The sequence below is a fragment of the Gracilinanus agilis genome, chromosome 2 (genome assembly GCF_016433145.1).
Source record: "Gracilinanus agilis isolate LMUSP501 chromosome 2, AgileGrace, whole genome shotgun sequence".
Lineage (NCBI taxonomy): Eukaryota > Metazoa > Chordata > Mammalia > Didelphimorphia > Didelphidae > Gracilinanus > Gracilinanus agilis.
This window is the reverse complement of record NC_058131.1, coordinates 116,370,926-116,390,841: the sequence shown is the minus strand read 5'-3', so window position 1 is coordinate 116,390,841 and position 19,916 is coordinate 116,370,926. Positions and strand designations below refer to the sequence as shown.

The 19,916-nt window shown below is 35.9% G+C and overlaps 1 protein-coding gene across 1 annotated transcript in view; it reads left to right on the top strand.

Annotated features, from left to right (window-relative positions):
* The window catches only part of LOC123233354 (WD repeat containing planar cell polarity effector), a 159,173-nt gene that overhangs the window by 83,512 nt on the left and 55,745 nt on the right, over window positions 1-19,916 (top strand). The window contains exons 10-11 of the mRNA XM_044659480.1: window positions 7,954-8,142; window positions 12,083-12,206. Coding sequence (XP_044515415.1) covers window positions 7,954-8,142; window positions 12,083-12,206 — 313 coding nt within the window. The remainder of the gene's footprint in view (window positions 1-7,953; window positions 8,143-12,082; window positions 12,207-19,916) is intronic.

Below are 19,916 nucleotides of genomic sequence, written 5' to 3'. Positions count from 1 at the left end.
GGTGGTCATCAGTTTAATCCCCTTCTCTGTCCTCCACTGCCTCATCTCTTATTTCTGTCCCTGTCAATACTCTACCACAACATCTCACTCTAAAACTACCCATCCCTTCCACAGTACTCTCTGGAATGCCTGCTCCATAGGCAACACAGATTTTTTTCCTTTCCCAGTCCTTCCATCTTCTGGCTCTCACAAAGACCTGGTTCTCTCCTGGTGACATGAGCTCCCTGGCCTCCCTTTCCAGCATTGGGTGTACATTCACTCTTTCCCTCCGATTCAGTGGTCAAGATAGGAGAGTTGGAATACTCCTTACTTCTCATTGTCACTTGCAAACTCTCTCTTTACCACCATCCCTTAGTAACATCTCCTCCTTTAAAGTTTCACTTCATCCTTATGTACCATTAAATCAAAATTTGTATAACTATTGACTACTGTCCCGAAAACACTGTACTTCTTTCTTCAGTTTATTTGTTGCCTGCCTCACAATCTTTTTCTCCTCAAATCCAATACAATGAGACTTCACCATACCTATTGATATTACCTTAGACATTCTAACTTCACATTCTTCAGCTTTTTCATTTCCCATGACTCCTCCTCTTCCACCATACCTCAGCCACACACAAAGATGATCATATTTTTGATCTTGCCATTACAATCCAGAATTTTCACATTCATGGATTCTGAAATTCACTAATTTTATCACAATCTTATCATCCTTCCTCTGCCTCTATTTATCAGATCCTATTATTTATACACACCTTCAGTCCCTTAACTCCTCAGTTCTTTCCTGGGTCATCACCCTTACTGTAGCCATGCTCTCTTCCTTCCTCCATCTTTATCCCTTGGTGAACCAGTTTAGCTCTACACTTAGCTCTTCTCTTGAGCAGCTCAGTAGATAGAATACTAATCCTTGAATGAAGAAGATGTTAAGTTCAAATCTGGTCTCCGAGCAAAAGCCACAAGATCCTGGGCAAATCAATTAACCACTTTTACCTCATTGTCCTCTACTGTAAAATATGAGTAATCATAGCACCTACCATCCAGGGTTTGTTGTGAGGATCAAATGAGTTCAAAGCACTTCGACTATGCCTAGAACATAGTAGGTCTATGTAAACGTTTATTCTTTTGCCTCTTCTCCTTGAGTCCCTTGCTGTTATTATACAGTTTTATACAGTCAATCTTGCCCTGACAAGCCTTTGATCATTCCCACCATGTTTTCTTTTTCTCCCACAATGTATGACTGAACGAAGCTGGAGAAAATAATGAAACCATACTGTTCCCTGAAAATATATGTTACATATCTTCAATGGGGCAAATCAATCCTTTTACATCTCCCCTATCCATTCACTATTCTACTCAATACAAAGTCTCTTCCAAACTTTTTCATCCCTCTCCAAGCCTCCTATGTAGTTATTATGTTCTTCAAGGTCCAGCTCATGTTCCAACTTCTCCATGAAGTCTCTCCTTGCTCCCAATCAGCAAGTCTGCACTCAAATCCAGAATATTTTGTCCAAGCCATTCATCTTGTTCCTCTCACAGTCCGTCACATTATATTTATACTCCCAAACCTTCTTTTCTTGAGAACCTTACCTCATAGTTTACTGAATAAATTGAGGCCATTTGCTGAGAGATCCTCCTTTCCCTTCTTCATCTTACTTCACCTACATGCTTTCTGCCACTAACCTCTCCTTTACCTCTGTATCACATAATGAGGTGCCCTTCTTGCCAGGGAAAACTCCTCTAGATTCACACATGATCCTATTCCATCTCATCTTCTTGAGCAGATTGCCCTATCTATCATCCCTTCTTCCACTTATCTTCAATTTCTCTATACTGGCTGCTTTCCTACAGCCTACCAATATGCTCATGTCTCCCCCACCCTCAAAAACCCATCACTTGATCTGTTCATCCCTGCCAGCTATCATCCCATATCCCTCCTCTTTTTTGAGTCCAAACTCCTTGAAAAGGCTGTCTACAATAGATGCCTCCACTTATTTTTCTTTCATTGTCTTAACTCCCTTTAGTCTGGCTTTCCACCTTTTAATTCAACTGAAACTGTTCTCTCCAAATTATAAATTGCCAAATCTAACTCAATCCTCATCCTTCTTGTCCTTTCTGCTACTTTTGTAGTGTTAATCATCCCCCTTCTCTTTGATAATCTCTTTTCTTTAAGTTTTCTTGAAATATTCTTCTAGTTTTTCTCATACCTACCTCACCTTTACTCCTCATTCTCTTTGCTGAATCTTCATCCAGGTCATACTCATTAACTGTGGCTGTCTCACAAGCCAAGGTGTCTCACATTATTTATCCTGCACTCTCTTTTCCTCAATTCCTATACTGTTTCACTTGGTGATTACATCAGGTCCCAAAGATACAATTATCATCTCTAGGCTGATGACTCTCAAGTCTACTTATCTACTCCCAACTTCTCTGCTGACCTCCAGTCTTGCAACTGCAGCTGCCTGTTAAACATCTCTAATTGGATTATCCTTCAGACATCTTAATCTCAAAAACTGAACTCATTATTTTTTGCCTCAAATTGTCTCTTCTTCCAAGATTCCCTATCGCTTTTGAGGGTGCCACTGTTTTCTTTGTCCTCCTTGACGCCTGATTCTTATTCCTCATATCCTGCTGCAAAAGCATGTTGATTTTATTTTCATAATGTCTCTTGCATTTGCCTCCTCTCCTTTTACATAGTCATGTCTCTGTTATAAGTCATTCCTCATCATTTCACACAGTCATTCCTCATCATTTCAAAACCAGACTATTACAATAGTCTATGAATTAATCTTCCTGCCATAAGTCTCTCTCTATTCCTGATCCTCTTCCATTTGGATGTTAAACCGATGTTCCTGATCCTCAGGTCTGACCGTGTCATCCTCCCTAATGAGAAAAATCTAGTGGTTCACTGTTACTTTCCAAATATGAAATCCCTTGTTTGGCAGAGAAACTTGCTACAAAGATTTTTTTCCCATTTACTTTCTTTTATTCTAATTTTAGCTGCATTGGTTTTGTTTGTGCAAAACCTTTCAATTTTATGTAATTAAAAGTGTCCATTTTACCTTCTGCTATCTCCTCTAGCCCTTGTTTATTCATAAACCCTTTTCTATCCATTAAACTAACAAGTCATTTCTTCCTTGCTCCTCTAATTTGTTTGTGGTGTCAGATTTTTTGTTTAAGCTCATCTTTGCCAATTTGATAGATGTGAGGTGACAACTCAGTGTTGTTTGTTTTATTGCTCATTTGTTTTTATTAATTATTACTCATGTGGAACTGTCTTTCATTTAGTTAATAGTTTACAGTTCTTCTTTTGAGCACTTTCCATGTTTAAAAAACATAAAAACCTGTGTTTGCTAATGAGTTTCCTGTGTATCTCTATCAGCCTCTTTCAGCAGATCCCTGCTTTCTTCCTTGTTGGCATCATTGCTGCTTGATGTGTTATTTGTTGGTGACATGTTTTGCAAATGTTATAAAATATATCTCAGTTGAATGGAAAAAGTGATATGTAAGCAAAATGCCTTGTGAAATTTGGATCAAGAAAAATAGGCCTTTTGGAAAAAGCCACTCAAGGACTACCATAGTAGAAAATGCAAGATCAAAACAATGTAAGAAACATCTTTTATTTGGGCCCCATTCATTCAATTTTATTTAAGGAACATTTATTAAGTATGCACTAGTTGCTGGAGATACAAAGATAAAAAAGAAAACAGTCCCTATCTTCAAGGAACTTAACATTCTTTTTGTGAGATATAGCATATATACATGAGCAAATAAAAAATGCAAAGTAATTTCAGGACGGGGGGAACATTCAGGTTCTTTTATGCAGATAAGACTTCTTATAGGAAGGGACAAGCAAGAAAGCGCATTCCATAGTGACAGACATGATGTACCATTTGGTACATCAAGTTTGGGAAATAGTGGTCCATTTTGGCTTGAGTGAAGAGGACTAATGCTAAACAACATGTCAGGCTGAAGAGTTTTAATTTCATCTTGAATATAAGTTATTTATTGTTTGTCATTTCTAAGAGGACCAATAACATCACACAGTAAAGGCTTGACTTGTGAATGCTTTGAAATTAAGTAAGGCAGAGTTGGGCCTTCAGCCATTTTCTCTCTTCCAGTCATCTGAGTCTAGTAGCAAGAGAAAAGACAAGACAACTGGTGTTCTCCTGAGATGAAGTGGATGACTGTGGTGTCTTTGATGTTTGACTAAGCTCTAAGTACTCCAGAAGCCAACTTCAGCTGCATTCATGACTTGTTGGAACAAATTTTTCTTATGTTCCCATTCCACTGGGGGAAGCCTCCACATGCTTGGGGTAGACATCCCCTAACTCACTGATTGATTTGAGGCCTCTCAGTCACCCATCACCTGGTTTTGCCTACCTACCCTGGTGGTTTTGCTGGGATGTGTCCAAAGCACATGCAGTGGCTTCTTGGAACCATGGCTGAGAATTGGGTGACGGATAGACACCCAAAGTGGATTAGCAATCCCTCACACTAGAGCTGCTCCTCCCTACATACTCCATATACCTTAGATATAGTAGGGAAGCACTGAAGGTTCATAGGTAGTGGTATGACCTCAGTGTGAGCTACTGCCATCAGACTCTGTTTTTCAGGTATCTGAATATGGCAGCTGGGTGAAGGATGGATTGAATCAAGAAGTTAAGAAGCGATTGTAATAGACCAACAAGAGGTGATAAGAGTCTGAACTAAAGTAGGGGCCGTGTAAATGAAAGGAAGGGACTGATATAAGTAATATTGTTGATCTCAAGTCAACAAGGTTTCTTAACTTTTTAGATATGGAGGGCTACAGAGAGGGAACAGTCAAGAATTACTCTGAAATCACACGTGAGTGACTGGAAAAGTTGCAGCAATATACATATATATATATGTATATATATATATATACACACACACACATATATATACACACATGTATGTGTATGTGTATAGGTACATACACATACATACAACCATGACTTTGGGATTCTAGAAAAACAACTGATTTTGTGAATCTATAAAAGTAAGCACTAATAAGTAAAATGAAATGGCCTAATTAAAACTAAATTCACAATAGTGAAAACTAATTTCCTTTAATTCAGTTAGGATATATTAGATACTTGGCCATATGATTCATATGTAATTATGATCCTTTAAATCAAAATGTTGAACATCTAAAATGACAAGTTTTACTATAGAAATTAAGCAAGAATTATAATAATAGATCTAGAGCTGAAAATTGCTTCAGTTGGGACCTAGTCCAACCCCTTCATTTTATAGAGGAGGAAATGGAAGCTCAGGGAAGTTAAGTATTTTGCCAAATGTCACCCAGGTAGTAAATGTCAGAGGAGGAATTGGAGTCTAGATCTTCTGATTCTACCCTTAGTACACATTCCTCTATAACTTTAATAGTTTTAAAACCCTCCTGTGGCATTTTCCTTCATTCTCCACAGTCTTGTGCATAACACTGGCAGCATCTTAGTTTTTCTTTTGCCAACTGGCATACAGTTTAGTCCTGAGATCATCAAGGACTCTTCAAAGAGCAGATAGCATCATGCCTGAATTACTTGGACAAGCAATAATTTTGACATGGCTTCATTTTGTGACAGCAGTCATGTGTATGTCTCTACTAACACTAGGCTGACTCAGAGGATCTAACTTTGACCAGATGAAACTGGATTTATTTACTTTCCCCATATTTAATTAGGTCTCTGTCAGTTGAGAACTAGGTCTTGTGGCATAACCACATTTTTTATCACTCTCTTATGTTGTGTTTTTAATTCTTTGGTTTTCTAAAAAATAACTTCAAAGAAGTGTGCAAAAGTTATCGCTCTTTAAAGAGTACACTTCAATAACTGTAAGAGTTATCGCAAAGGCTGTTGGTGTGGAAATCAAGAATTTAAAGGATTATTCAAGCCCAAATTGAAACCAAATAAGTTGCACCAAAGTCAAAGGAAAATTTAAAATGAACCTAAAAACTGATCAATTGTTGTTGCAAAACAGCCTAATTAATCCTCAAAAAAATAAACAAAGATCCTCACAGAGACTAGGCAGGTGATGTGATTGTTATTGATTTTAAAACAGTAAGGTTTGAAGTTGAAAGAACAGTGAAAAGAGCAGGGTTTTTTCCTCCCTTAAATGGCTACTAACCATTTCTTTCAAGAAAAAGTACTTGTGATGGGTAAGACAATACAAAGATTAGAGTTCTGAACATTAGGCATTTTTACTGAAGAACCCTAATTTTTTTCACCCAAAGGTTTATCAAAGCCACAGGGCAACTAATTGGCGTAGTGGGCATAGTGCCAGACCTGGAGTTGGGAGGATCTAGGTTCACATTGAGCCTCAGACACTTCCTGCTAAGCTGTGTGACCCTAGGCAAGTCATTTAACTCCATTTGCTTGGCTCTTGCCCTTCAGTCTTAGAATTGTTACAAAGACAGGAAGTAAGAGTTTTTTAAGGGTATATAAAAACCATGCTCAGAAGTTCAAAAGAGTATACAATAGGAGTATCTCCAACAAATGGTAACCATTCACCCAAAAATGTTTGGGCAATTTTTTTTTAATTTTCAGAAGGCCCAAAGGAATAAATGGTATCTAATAAATATTTCAACATGTTGAAGAGAATTGCTGTGGAATTATAGAAATTCCTAAGTGGAGATGGAATGCTACATGCATCATGGCCTTGCATCAAGCTGCACATCATAAAAGGTTAAGAAAGCTATCCAAGATAAAGATAAACAGGCTTCCATTGCCCTTGGAACTTGCCTAATTAAAATCCCATTGAAAAACTAGGGCTATAATCAAGCTAAATTGGGGGGGGGGAGGGAGTTGTGAACTGATTATCAAAGATATGCTTACTGTCCAGTGTGATAAAATACAGTTTCAAGATGAATTAAAATGTGCCAAAATGTTGTAAACTTCATGCTGAATTAATTAAAACAAATGATTACAACTGAAAGATATAGTGTTTATTAAAAGGTTTTAAAGATATAAAAAGTTATAAGGTTTATTAATACACTTATTTATTTTGCTTTATCCCAAGTAATTTGAACACTATTTAGGCGCTCTCTTACTATCTCCTTACTTATCTTAGGTTTCAACTCACTCTCAGATATTTTTGTTTTCTTCTTTCCAGCCCCCCAAATAATGCTTCTCAGCAGAGAAAACTGAAACCAAACAAGTTGGATCTTTTCTGCTCCCTCCATCATAATTATCCCATTCAGCCCAGGAACTGGTCCTTTTCCTTCTTTGATCCTAAGTTGATTTATCAGTTCCTTATGCACACATATTGATCTCTTTAAAATGGCTCCCTATTCTTCATCATGGGAATCAGAGTTAATTTCCATAAGTTTGAGAGATTAAGCAAAAGCATTTACTTTGAGCTCTTTCATAAAAAAGTAGAACTACGATGTCTATCAAAATAAGTATTATCCTGAAAATATCTTGTGACTTTGGAGTAATCTTATCCCTAATGCTAGTTTGAAAAAGAATAAGCATGATAATTAGGGGTTGTGAAAGTTTTTATCCTTGAAAAAATTAGAAAGAATCTTTGGTTAGGTGTACCTATCAATAAATTAATATAGTTTAATTCTCTATAAGTTCACCAGTACTGCCTAGAATACTCTGATATTCTGTTAGATTTTACATATATATATATATGTATATATGTGTGTGTATCTGTGTGTGTGTATATATACATATATATATATATGGAGAGAGAGAGAGAGAGAGAGAGAGAGAGAGAGAGAGAGAGAGAGAGAGAGCACTCCATTGGCTAATTATATAGCTTACAAGAAGTGAATGTAATAGTAAATTACTAAAATAAAATGCTGTTCTTTATGTAAAACAGAGACTAATACAACACTTTTAATAGTAAATTTGCCAGGTTTTAAAAATGCATTGACTATCATTATTTCCTACTTTTTCCTTCACTTGATTTAAAATTTTTTTCTTGCAGGAATCTTCACAAAAGGACAGCTGAGTCATGTAGACCTCATCCATCAATATATTCGTTATGAGGAGATACATGAAGCAATAAGTGTCCTAAACAGCATGAACTGGAATGCTATGGGTCATCAGTGTTACATGAGCATGAGTGCCATTGTAAACCATCTTCTTAGGCAACGGCTAACGCCAGAAAGAGAAGGTGAGATTTAAACTGTAATTCATTAGTACATTGTATCTATAAAATAATTTTCATCTTGCTTCTTTTGTTTTCTTTTTGAGTCTTCTAGTTTATTATGAACTTAAAAATCATCAACAAACAAGAGCATACCAAAAAGAACATTGTTAGTGAAACTATCAACTTGTTAAATAGTTTGAATGTACTAAATTTAATAGTTGTAACAAAATAGCCCTGTTTATATTCCTATCTGAACATTTTTCCTATTATATATTTTAATTGATTAGTCCTTAAAATTTTAATCAATTAATTAGATTAATTTTTAATTGATTACTCATTTTTTATTTAATCCTCACAAGATCCAGTAGGTAAAGCAAGTCATTCTGAGGTTCATTGAGGTTGAGACTTGCCCCATAGCTGAAGAGTTGTCTTAAACCTAGCTCATCTGACTTTCTACAATGTCCTTCCCACCATACTATGATCATAGGATCATAGATTTAGTATTAGATGAGTCCTTAGAAGTAATCCAGCCTCTTCATTTTAGAGATGAAGAGCAGAGATCCAGGTAGCCAGGTGACACAAAGATGATAGAGTCCTAGACCTGGTTTCAGGAAGACCTGAGTTTAAAATCTAGCCTCCATTATTTGCTAGTTGCATGACCCTGAACAAGTCACTTAACCTCTGTCTGCCTCAGTTTCCTCATTTATAAAATTTGGATAATTGCATCTTCCTCCCAGAGTTATTGTGAGGATTGAACGAATTAATATTTGTAAGATGCTTTGCAAACCTAAAAACATTATATAAATGATATTATAATTAGCTATATTATTATGTGCTTTGCCCAAGGCACAGACAGTAAGCAACAAAGCCAGGATTTTTATCCAATTGCTCTGACTCCAAACCCAATACACTTTCTACCATACTATGTGATGCTTCCTCCTTTGTTTATTAATATATTCAGCTAATGTCAAGTGCACAGCTGAATTTTTAAAAATGAAAGGACCACTTTTGCAGGAGTCAGATGAGTCATTTGAGACCAAAGAAGAGAAAGTCATTTACTTAGGCTGACACAAATCATAAGTAGCATAGCTAGGGTAAGAAACTGGGTCCTCTTCCTCCAAATCTGGTGCCCTTTTCATTACACTGGGGGTGTCTCTGTATCACAGAAAGGCACTTATTTAACAGCCTTTGGGATACAATCTTGGAATGTTTCTAGGTACTCTCGTGACTTTGGCTCAGTGATGTTCCATTTTCCATTCACAGCAAGATTGGACCACTTTGAAGGGTTAAGGGGCATTTGCCTGATATCATGAAAGTAGCCTTAACTATAATAATTTTAGAGAACAAAAGGAAAGTTGCAACAACCTACTGTCCTGGACACCTCTACACTGTGGCCATTTGCTCAGCTTGCTTTGTGGCAGTGGTCCAACCAGTAAGAAATACTTCCAATATTTTTCTCCACTTTAAAAAGAATATTTAACAGCTAATGAAAAATAGTTCTCATTTACATGGTACCATAGAGTTCAGAGTTTTCCTCAAAACCACCCTGTGAGGTGGATAGTGTTGGGACCATTATCCTCTTTTTGAGAGATGAGGAAACAGAGGCTTTGGTTAAATTACTTGCTCAAGCTCACACAGCTAATAAAAGCTGGTAGGAACCTCTGAGTTCTTGTCCAACCCCTTAATTTTATAGATTAAAAAAAACTGAGGATCTGAGAGATTAAGGGATTTGTCAATCAGCCATTAAGTGCCAGGCTTGGGCTCTGAACTCAGGGCTCTTTCCCTTACACTTTGCTTCTAGTTATGAATATAATATTTATACTATCAGCAGGTGGGCACACGCTAGGATCAGATGTATACCATTGATTGGTGAAGCTCCCAAAGACCTTTGCTGTCATATGGGCCTTTCATAGCCAGACCCCAAATTTGGTTTGAGGCAGAAGGATTAGCCCTCAGGCGGAGAACAAAGAATGGCTAGCCCCTCAGTATAAATTTCAGGGGCATTTACTAATATGCAGTATAAGGGTATCCAAAAAATATATAACTTGCATGAAACCAGAATATAGAAAATATGCACATTATAAGTAGGTGCTTATGATTTTTTCCTGATCTGACAGAGACATTTCAAAAAAAATGTAGAATTCTTTTCAGCCAAGATTTATTCCATATCTAACCAATTTGCCATGGTAATGTTTTCCTTTTATTAAGGGACCCCAGTGAGCCCTTTTATTTATAATAATGTTATAGTTATCTTTGAGATCTTCCTTTCTGCCTTCAGTATCAAGCTGGGCTATCTAATGAATATATAACTATGCTGATGGTTACTTGCATTCCTTGTAGGTTGGAAAATTTCAGATGTACCAAACATACTGTCAAGAAAACAAGCAGCAGAATGAGGATCCAGCTTGTTTTTGCAATAGCATTGTGATATTCCATTTTCATCTAAATTGACTGCTGCTTTGAAAGAAAATACCCTTCAAATTCAGCTTATCTTACACTCTAAAAGTGAGATAATGAGAAACCTAATTTACTAACAGTTTGGCCAAGTTCATAGAAATGCTTTCAAATCTGACAAACTAAAAACATCATAATTGCGCTTAGATTTTCAATAAATGCTGAAATGAATCATTCCAATTAGTGGGAAAATCATGGCTTTGACCTTTCTCTAAGGTAGAGTGATTAACCTCCCAATTCCTCACTGTCACCTCCTCCTGCCCTACAAGTTGGCTCCAACTTCATTTCAGTAAACGTTTATTAAGTACCTACTGCATGCTAGGCACTGTGCTAAGTACTAGGCGGAGTGAAATGAGCAGAGCCAAGAGAACGTTGTACACAGAAAGTGAAACATTGTGGAATGATCCAATGCAAAGGACTTTGCTACTAGTAGCAATGCAATGATCCAGGATAATTCTGAGGTGCTTATTAGAAAGAATGCTATTGACATTGAGCTAAATAATAGGGATGCCAAAAAAAAAAGAATGGCAAAAGACAGCCCTGCCCTCAAGGAGTTTCCAATCCAAGTCCAATAAAAATCTGTCCTCAGAAGCTTCATTTACTTTAAAAAAAAAAACAACAAAAAACTTACCTTTTGTCTTAGGACTAATACTGAGTATTGATTCCGAGGCAGAAGAGCTAGGCAGTGGAGGTTAAGTGTCTTTCCCAGGGTCAAACAGAAAGGAAGCCTCTGAGGCAAGATTTGAACCCAGGATCTCCTGGGTTTTTTTTTAGATCTGGCTCTCAATCCACAGAGTCACGCCAAATGCCCTCACTTTACTTACATTAACACATATTAAGGTTCTAATTAGATAGCAACCTAAATGAAGAAGCTAGGAGGATGTTCACATTTTAATAGCATCTGCAACAATAGACTAAATTCTATGTTATTCTATGTAAATCCCTAGTTCTGTTTCAGATTTTGGTCAACAGATCCCATGTTGCCCTTGAAATCACACTTTTGCAAAGCCACATGCCTACAACCCCTACTCTGCCCACACGTAATCGTGGTCCTGTTTCTAATACTTGTATTCATTTGTTCACTTAAGCATTAGTGCACAATGTACTGATTCCACTCCCCTGTCAGGAAAGGGAATTTTTCCTCCCTTTGGTTAAAGAGAGCAAATGTCAAGTTTGTGAGTTGATTTTACTGGAAAAACTTGTTCAAACTGTGTTACTTTGATGAGTCACTGTTTTAATTACCCATTTGCGGTGAGAGGTTGGTTCATTATGGATTTCTTCACTTTTGACAGCTTTTTGTTGATCAGAGTCATTGTCAGCTTAGCCTTAAGTGAAAGTTTATACACAGGTTTGTTTTTGTACCAGCTGTCATATTTTAATTTCATCTTTCCTGCAACAAGCTCATATTTCATCTAAGTCGGCCAAACCTGACTGACTGCAAACATGAGTGCTCGCTTGTAATTGAAGCAGCTTCCCTTGTCTCAGTGCTGTCTCTGTTTGAACTCCACAGCACAGCTTGAGGCAAGCCTTGGATCCTTCTATGCTCCAACAAGACCCCTCTCCGATACAACTATATTGGAATATAGAGACCCAATCAGCAAATACGCAAGGAGGTTCTTCCACCACTTGCTCAGGTGACCGATCGATAGTTTTCACTTTGATTAGTTTCGAAATTAATTGCATAGCTCAGTGGTCATATGTCTTAATTAAAGTACTCTTTAGTGCCATTATCTGGTTGGTTTTTTTTTTCCTTTTTGTCAGTCTGCCTCTATGAAGAAAGAGCACCTACCTTCCCCAATCATTGTTTACTTAATTGGTTCTTGTTTTCTTTTTAAGCATTATAATGGAGCATTGTGGAGGGCCCTTCCCTCACTGGGACCTTTTTATATGTCATCCTTTCTCTATTCTCTTGTGAAAAGGATGATCACATATGTGGTCAATTTTTAATTTAACTTAGTGGTAGTTCTAGCACAAAGGAAACTTGAGAGTTTTAAAGGAACACTAGAAATGCAAATACATAGCCTGCCAGTCAAGGATACTTTTAACTGGAAACCTGGAAAATGTAAATCATTGACTCACCTCACTTTAAGAATTATTACTATGGAATGGCTCTTCCGTTGCCTTCTCAAGTAATGTCATGCAACTTTACTGCGTCTCATTTACAATATTTAGGAAATGGGTAAAGTAAGATGAATATTCTTATACCTCCTTCAGACTTGTGACAAAGAATTAAATGTCAGCAAGAAAGACAAAAAATACTATGAAAAGTCAAGATATTATTACCATATCTAAGATGAAATCATTTTAACATTATACACCCAAAAGAAAGTGCTGTTTCAAAGTGATGATTTCACAAGTAGATAAGTATTATTGTTATTTTGATTTTTAGAATAGTTCTTTTAATTTTTTTTTCAAATTAGTTTCAAACTTAATTTTTTTCAGTTAATCTATGTGGCTGGTATGATGATGATTATTTCACCCATTAATAAACTGAGGCACAAGAGAAATGAAGTAACTCAAGTAGGTCATAGAGCAAAATAGTGGTTAGCACCAGGATTTCTTGGGTGTCAATACCCAATCAATTGAATAATCGTTTTATTAAGTGCCTACTATGTGCAAAGTCTTGGAGATACAATCACAAAAACTGAAATAGTTCCTGCCTTCATGAAAACTTATGTTCTATTGGGATAAAAGAACATACATAAAATAGTGTAAAATAAACATCTGATAGTGTGGTGAATAGAGTGCTGGACTTGGAGTTGGGAGACCTGAGTTCAAATCTCCTTTCAGATATTTACCAGCTGAGTAATCAGGTACACATTATTTAACTTTACATAATCCTTTTTCGCATCTGTAAAGTGATATTAATCATTGATACTTTCATACTGTCTAACTCCCAGGATGGTAGTGTGAAAGGGGGGTTTGTAAATTTCAAAGCACTGTATAAATAAGAGTTTTCATTTTTATTTTATATCTTCTGTACAAAATGACTACTGGAAACTTTCACCTAGAAAAGAATAGAATGAATGACAGTCTTTGCTGTCCTATCCACCTACTCATCTTTTATCTACCCTTCCTTCCCTTCCCTCAGCCAAGAAAAGACACAAAGAAACTTTGAATTGGCTTATTATGTATTCAGGTACTTTGGAACACTGAATCAAGATATGTGGGGAAAATATTGTGCTATAGTTTTACATTTTCCATAATCAGGCTTCTGTTTTCTATGTGATGCTTTTAATTCTGACTAATGATAAAGCCTATGAAAAACAAAGTATTCTTAAAGTTTTAGGTAATATATTGCTAGAATTTGGTTTTCTGTTGATTACTTATTCTGAATGACATGACATTGGTATATTCCAAGTGACTTCATACTGGATGACTCAAGTGACTACACAAGTAAGAAAATTCCAGTAACACGGGATGCTATCAAATTTTGATTTAAGTAGTTGTGAAAATCTGTTTGAAATTCAGCATATCAATTATCTAGAATTCTGATTTAGAAAAGACAACTCCCCAGAATGGAGACTGTATTAGATAACAGAGGAAGAAAGAAAAGAATACAAGAACAGCCTGCTGCAGGTTCTGCCTACCTGTCATGCTGTACCCCACAAAAATATATGCTCTTTTATTTTGTGTTTCTAGGTCAAATGTATTTTCTCACCTCACTTCTAGGGTACCCAGCTATAAAAGGTGAATGATAAAGATGTTTAAATTCTTCCATATGTTTCACCTCGTAGACTGCTATGGCCTTGGGATGTTCAAATTTACACATTCTACAAATATGGAACTTTTGGGGGTATTGATTTCTTTCCCCCAACATAGTGTTGTAATTCTGCTGTTAGCATAGCATTCTATGAGCAGCTACCTACATGTTGGGATTATATTTTTAAAACTAGCTTTTCCACGTGGTTATTTCTGTAATGGTACTTCTTTCCCCTGGGGTATACTGGATTTTTATGTTTCTTTTTCCATATCTCACTACTGCTCCAGTTATAATGATTTTTATTAGTTCTTCTGACAGTAGGCCACACATAAGTATTATGAAAAAAGATTAAATACAGAGAAAATTAAAAGAGATAGCTAAGTCAGAGGTATATTTTGTTTAAACTGCTGCCAAGTTTGTCCTCTGCTTAGGGGGAAAGGAACGGGCCAAGTACCTTTTTTACTTTAATGAATTATGAGTATAGCTTCTCCCCCCCCCCGTATTTTCATTTAGCTATTCATTACTTTAATATGGAATTATAAGAAAATCTACTAAATATTTAAATACTAAGTTGGTAGTAAGCATAAAGACTTTTAATGTTAGTTTGAGGCAAAGATCTTGGGGCAGCTTCTATAACAATACCAACAATGTTTGCACAGGGTTCCTGTTTCTTAAACTTGGTAGGTAGAGGGACTTAAAAATATATTTTTTGGCTTTTCTTTGATTTTTCTGGTGCCTAATCTTTACTCTAGAAAATATGCAAATCACAATTCTCAACACTTTGAATTTTGTGTTCAGAACACTGTGCCCTACTGATCTCCGCACAGGTCTAAGAAATCGTAATTCTCAGCTACTATCTTCCCATGCAAGTTTAGGCAAGATTATACACTTTCAGGATCCTGGTTTCTCTAGCCAAAGCTAATACTGACCAATTCTATATCCTTAAATGCAATAGCCTCAGGAGTTGCTCCACAAGTTCCACCAAATACTGGAAAGGTATTATGATTCAACCATAGTCCAGAAGTTTTGAGATCTTTTTAAAAAACTTGTTCAGTTTTTTAATTGATCGAGTAAGTGTATTTTTGTTATATTTTTATATCTTTTATTATATTTTTCCCTTGAGGTCTTTTTCCCTTTGAGTTCTTAGAATGCTTACTAGTAAGAAAGACAGCACTATAATAACACTGCATGGTGATTTAAAAAATTCACCCACTTTAATACATTTTAGGTCCAATCCAATGAGATGAGTTACATTTATTCCTTCCTTATAAAAACTGAAGTACTCAACCTAAAGAATCTATATTGAAATGTAGGAAGATAAGAGCCTGGTTTACTGGATTGAGTGCTGAACTTCAAGCCAGGAAGATTTGAGTTTGATTCCTGCCTTCGACATTTATGATCTGTGTGATCATAGATGTGTAATTGAATTTCTCTGAGACTGCACTTCCTCACCTATAAAACAGGGATATTAGTTTTCTCATAGGGGAGAATGGTACGGTTCAGATGAGATCGTGTATGTAGACCATTTTGAAGCTGGTGGGTGGCACAGTAGAGAAAAAAGCTGAGCGTGGGGTCAGGCAGACCTAAATTCAAACCTAACCTCAGATATTTTGCTAGACTGTGTAACCCTGGGTTAATCATTTAATATCACTTAGTCTTACTTTGCTCATCTGTAAACAAAGATATTGGACTCAAAAGCCTATAAGATACCCTCCAACTTTAAATCTATGATCCTCTGTTTTTAATGGATGAGAATGGGAAGGCTAAGATTAGCAAATATTTATTATATATCTTTCCTTTTGTGTTATACTGAGTCAATCACATGTGTATTTCTGTTACCAAGGTAACAAATTTTAATAGAGAGGAAGACTTCATGTGATAACTGTGATTTGTTGTTGTTGTTCAGATGTTTCAGTCATGTCTGACTCTTTGTGATGCCCATTTGGGATTTTCTTTCTTTTTTTAAAATTAAATGTAATTAAGTAATTAATTTAGAATACTTTTCTGTGATTCATATTCTTTCCCTCCCCTCCTCCCATTCATAGCCAATGAGTAATCCCACTGAGTTTTACATGTATCATTGATCAAGACCTATTTCCATATTATTAATATTTTCAATAGAGTGATTATTTTGAGTCTCCATCCCCAATCATATCCCCATCGAACCATATGATCAAGCAGTTGTTTTTCCTCTGTGTTTCTACACCCATTGGTCTTTTTATGTGGATAGCACCTTTCTCATAAGTCCCTCAGAATTATCCTGGATCATTGCATTGCTGCTAGTAGAGAAGTTCATTACATTCGATTGTGCCACAGTGTATCAGTCTCTATGTACAGTGTTCTACTCTTTTCACTCTGCATCATTTCCTGGAGGTCATTTCAGTTCACATGGAATTCCTCCAGTTCATTATTCCTTTTAGCACAATAGTATTCCATCACCACCAGATATCACAATTTGTTCAGCCATTCCCCAATCAAAGGGCATCTCTCGTTTTCCATTTTTTTTGCCACCAAAAGAGCATGACTATAAATATTTTTGTACACATATTTTCCCTATTATCTCTTTGGGGATACAAACCCAGCAGTGGTATGGCTGGATCAAAGGGCAGGCAATCTTTTAAAGCTCTTTTAACATAGTTCCAAATTGCCTTCCAGAATGGTTGGATCAATTCACTCTACAGATGATCATTCAGACCTAAGACTACAAGGGCAGATCTTTTGATTTTCAATTTGGTTTACTTGTTATTACTACTACTACAAGTATTATTATTATTGTATTTTTAAAATCTTCCAGCATTTTAGTTCTTTCTGACATAAAAAAGAGAAACCACCTGGCATAGAGGATGGAGAAGTGACTGGGAAGACCTGGGTTTGAGTTCTTACTTCTGACATACACTGACTATGTGATCATTGGAACTTATGACACTGAACCTCTCAGTATTCTGGGCTACTCTCTAAGATTATGAAGTACAGAGAAAATGTTGACCTGTGTGGATGGAGGAAATTTCTTCCCTTCAAAGTTCTTTCTGCCAATGAAATCATAGATCTAATCCATATCCCTAGCCTTATAGGAAAAGCTAAAGCTATCCTATGAATGATTGAATAGAAAGATATGTCTTGGATAATTGTGTGGCTTCTTAAATCTGGTTTGTTCACAGCAGAGGTATCAAGCACTGCTGTCAGGAAACCAAGTTAAATGTAATTGGGAAATATTTTTAAAATAAATAAAAATATAATAGAACATATACTTTACTAATCTTTGGCTTTCCTATATCAATATGGGCTGCAATGATCTTTACATAGGTTTAGGATCCCTCCCCCCACCCCACCACTTTCTTTTTGAGTTTTGACACCACTGAGCTCTCAGCAATGGGGAAATTACTTAACTGTCTTTCTTTGTCATGAATGTAATTAATTACCTTGATGGCATCATTGAAAATCTATGCTCAATTAAAAAAAAAAGTTATATCTCATGGTTTGAAGTATAGACCAAACATCTCTTTTCTGGACATCTTCTGGTTTCCTATTTGGGGCTGTCAGTTTTTCTAGGAAATATTTTTATAAACATAGATAATCATTTTTTCATGAATTTAAAGACAAAAATACAGAATATAGTATCTAAGTAAAACTCTTTTTAGAGAATCTTAGAATATGAAAACTTGCAGGGATTTTAAGGATATCCCAGTATATCTATTTCATTTTCCATATGAAGAAATGGGTTTAGAGAAATTAAGCAATTTGCCCAAAGTCCCATAACTTGGTAGTTATAAACTACAGAACCATAGCTAAAACCAACATCTTTTGCCTCTTAATCCAGTGCCCTAATTGTGATGCCAAGATCTACTCAACAGGCTCACAGGGCTGAGAAGGGCTTACTTTGGTCTGACTACAACTTCCTATAAACCACTCCGGTGCAGATGATTTCTTGTCCTCAGTGTGGCTGTGGAAAGAGCCTTTGAATACCCCAAAACTAGCAAATAGGCTATAGGATAAGAACAGTCAGTGTTCATTCAAATGAATGAGAGGAAGACATCCTAATTCACTGCTAGAATTTAGAACTTATTCAGCTATTCTTTTTTTTTAACCCTTAACTTCTGTGTATTGGCTCCTAGGTGGAGAGTAGTAAGGGTGGGCAATGGGGGTCAAGTGACTTGTCCAGGGTCTCACAGCTGGGAAGTGTCTGAGGCTGGCTTTGAACCTAGGACCTCCCGTCTCTAGGCCTGGCTCTCAATCCACTGAGCTACCCAGCTGCCCCCCTTATTCAGCTATTCTGAAAAACATTTTGAAATTATTCAAGAGAAGTTACTAAACTGTTTGTAATCTTTCACCCAGAAATCTCACTTACTGTGATTATATTACAAGAAAATTGTTGAGTAACCATATGAACCAAAATATTTTATGGCAACATTATTTGTGATAAGAAATTTTGAAAATACAATTGTACTCAGCAATAGGAAATGGGTAAGTAAATGACATGTAAATGTAACAGAATCTTATTACACTGTCAAGAGAGAAAAATATGAAGACATTAAAATGAGCACAATACATAACAGTAATATGAATTAGGTCAACACATTCATGAAGAATCAGCTAAATGGGAAAGTTCAAACAAGCTTCACAAACTTACTTGTTGTGTGACCCTGGGCCAGTCACTTAAGCTCTGTTTCCTCAATTGTTAAATTGGGATGATATAGCACCCACCTCAAATGGATGTTGTGAGAATCAAAGGAGATAATATTTGTAAATTGCTTAGCACAGTGCCTGGCATATAGTGGGCATTATATAAATGTTTATTCTCTTCTTCTCTATATAAATGTTAGTTATTATATAAACTAGTTCTCTATATTGTGAGCAACATAGAGCAATCATCTAGATCTATTCATTAAGATGGCCATTAAAAAGTAAAATATGGTCATTTTAACCAAAAAACATACAGAGATTGCAATCCTTGTCTGCTTGGATGGATCTGTAATTTAAGTGAATTGGGCAATCCTTGAATAGCATAGATAACAAACAATCTATACAAATTTGAATGAAATAGAAGTCCCAAAATGCAAATGGATATGTCATGTCTTTAGAAACTTACTTGGGTAAAAATTGGAATGATATAATTCAAAAGATTAATTCTTATATTATTCCTAATAATTTTATGAGACTTCTTCATTTCTCAAAGCAATAATCCTTGGTAAATACAAGAGTTTATTATGTTGTCCAATAGAAGATGCTTTGTTAGTAAATGGGTTGCATAGAACAAATAGCAATATTTAAAACTAATTAAAAGGATTTAAACTTTATCCTAAATGAAACATTTTAAATAGATGCTTTCTCCCTTAAAAAGAGAAACATTAATTTAGAGCTAATATGTACTTAGTTAGAAAAAGAAAAATATTTCATTAATGTTTGCCCTTTATGCAAATATGTGTAAATGACAAAAAAGGAACTACTTATAGTAATTGTTAACCAGTCTGATCTTTAAAAAGGTGCTTATTTTAAATGACTACTCATGACAATTCTTAAGAATCTTGAAGTTTTGCTTGAGTCTAATTTCATGAACTCACTTTTTTTTATTAGTAAAACGATTACTTGAAACGTTTTTTAAGAATCAGAAACTAGTTCTTAAAAATCCCCTAGGACTTAGGTC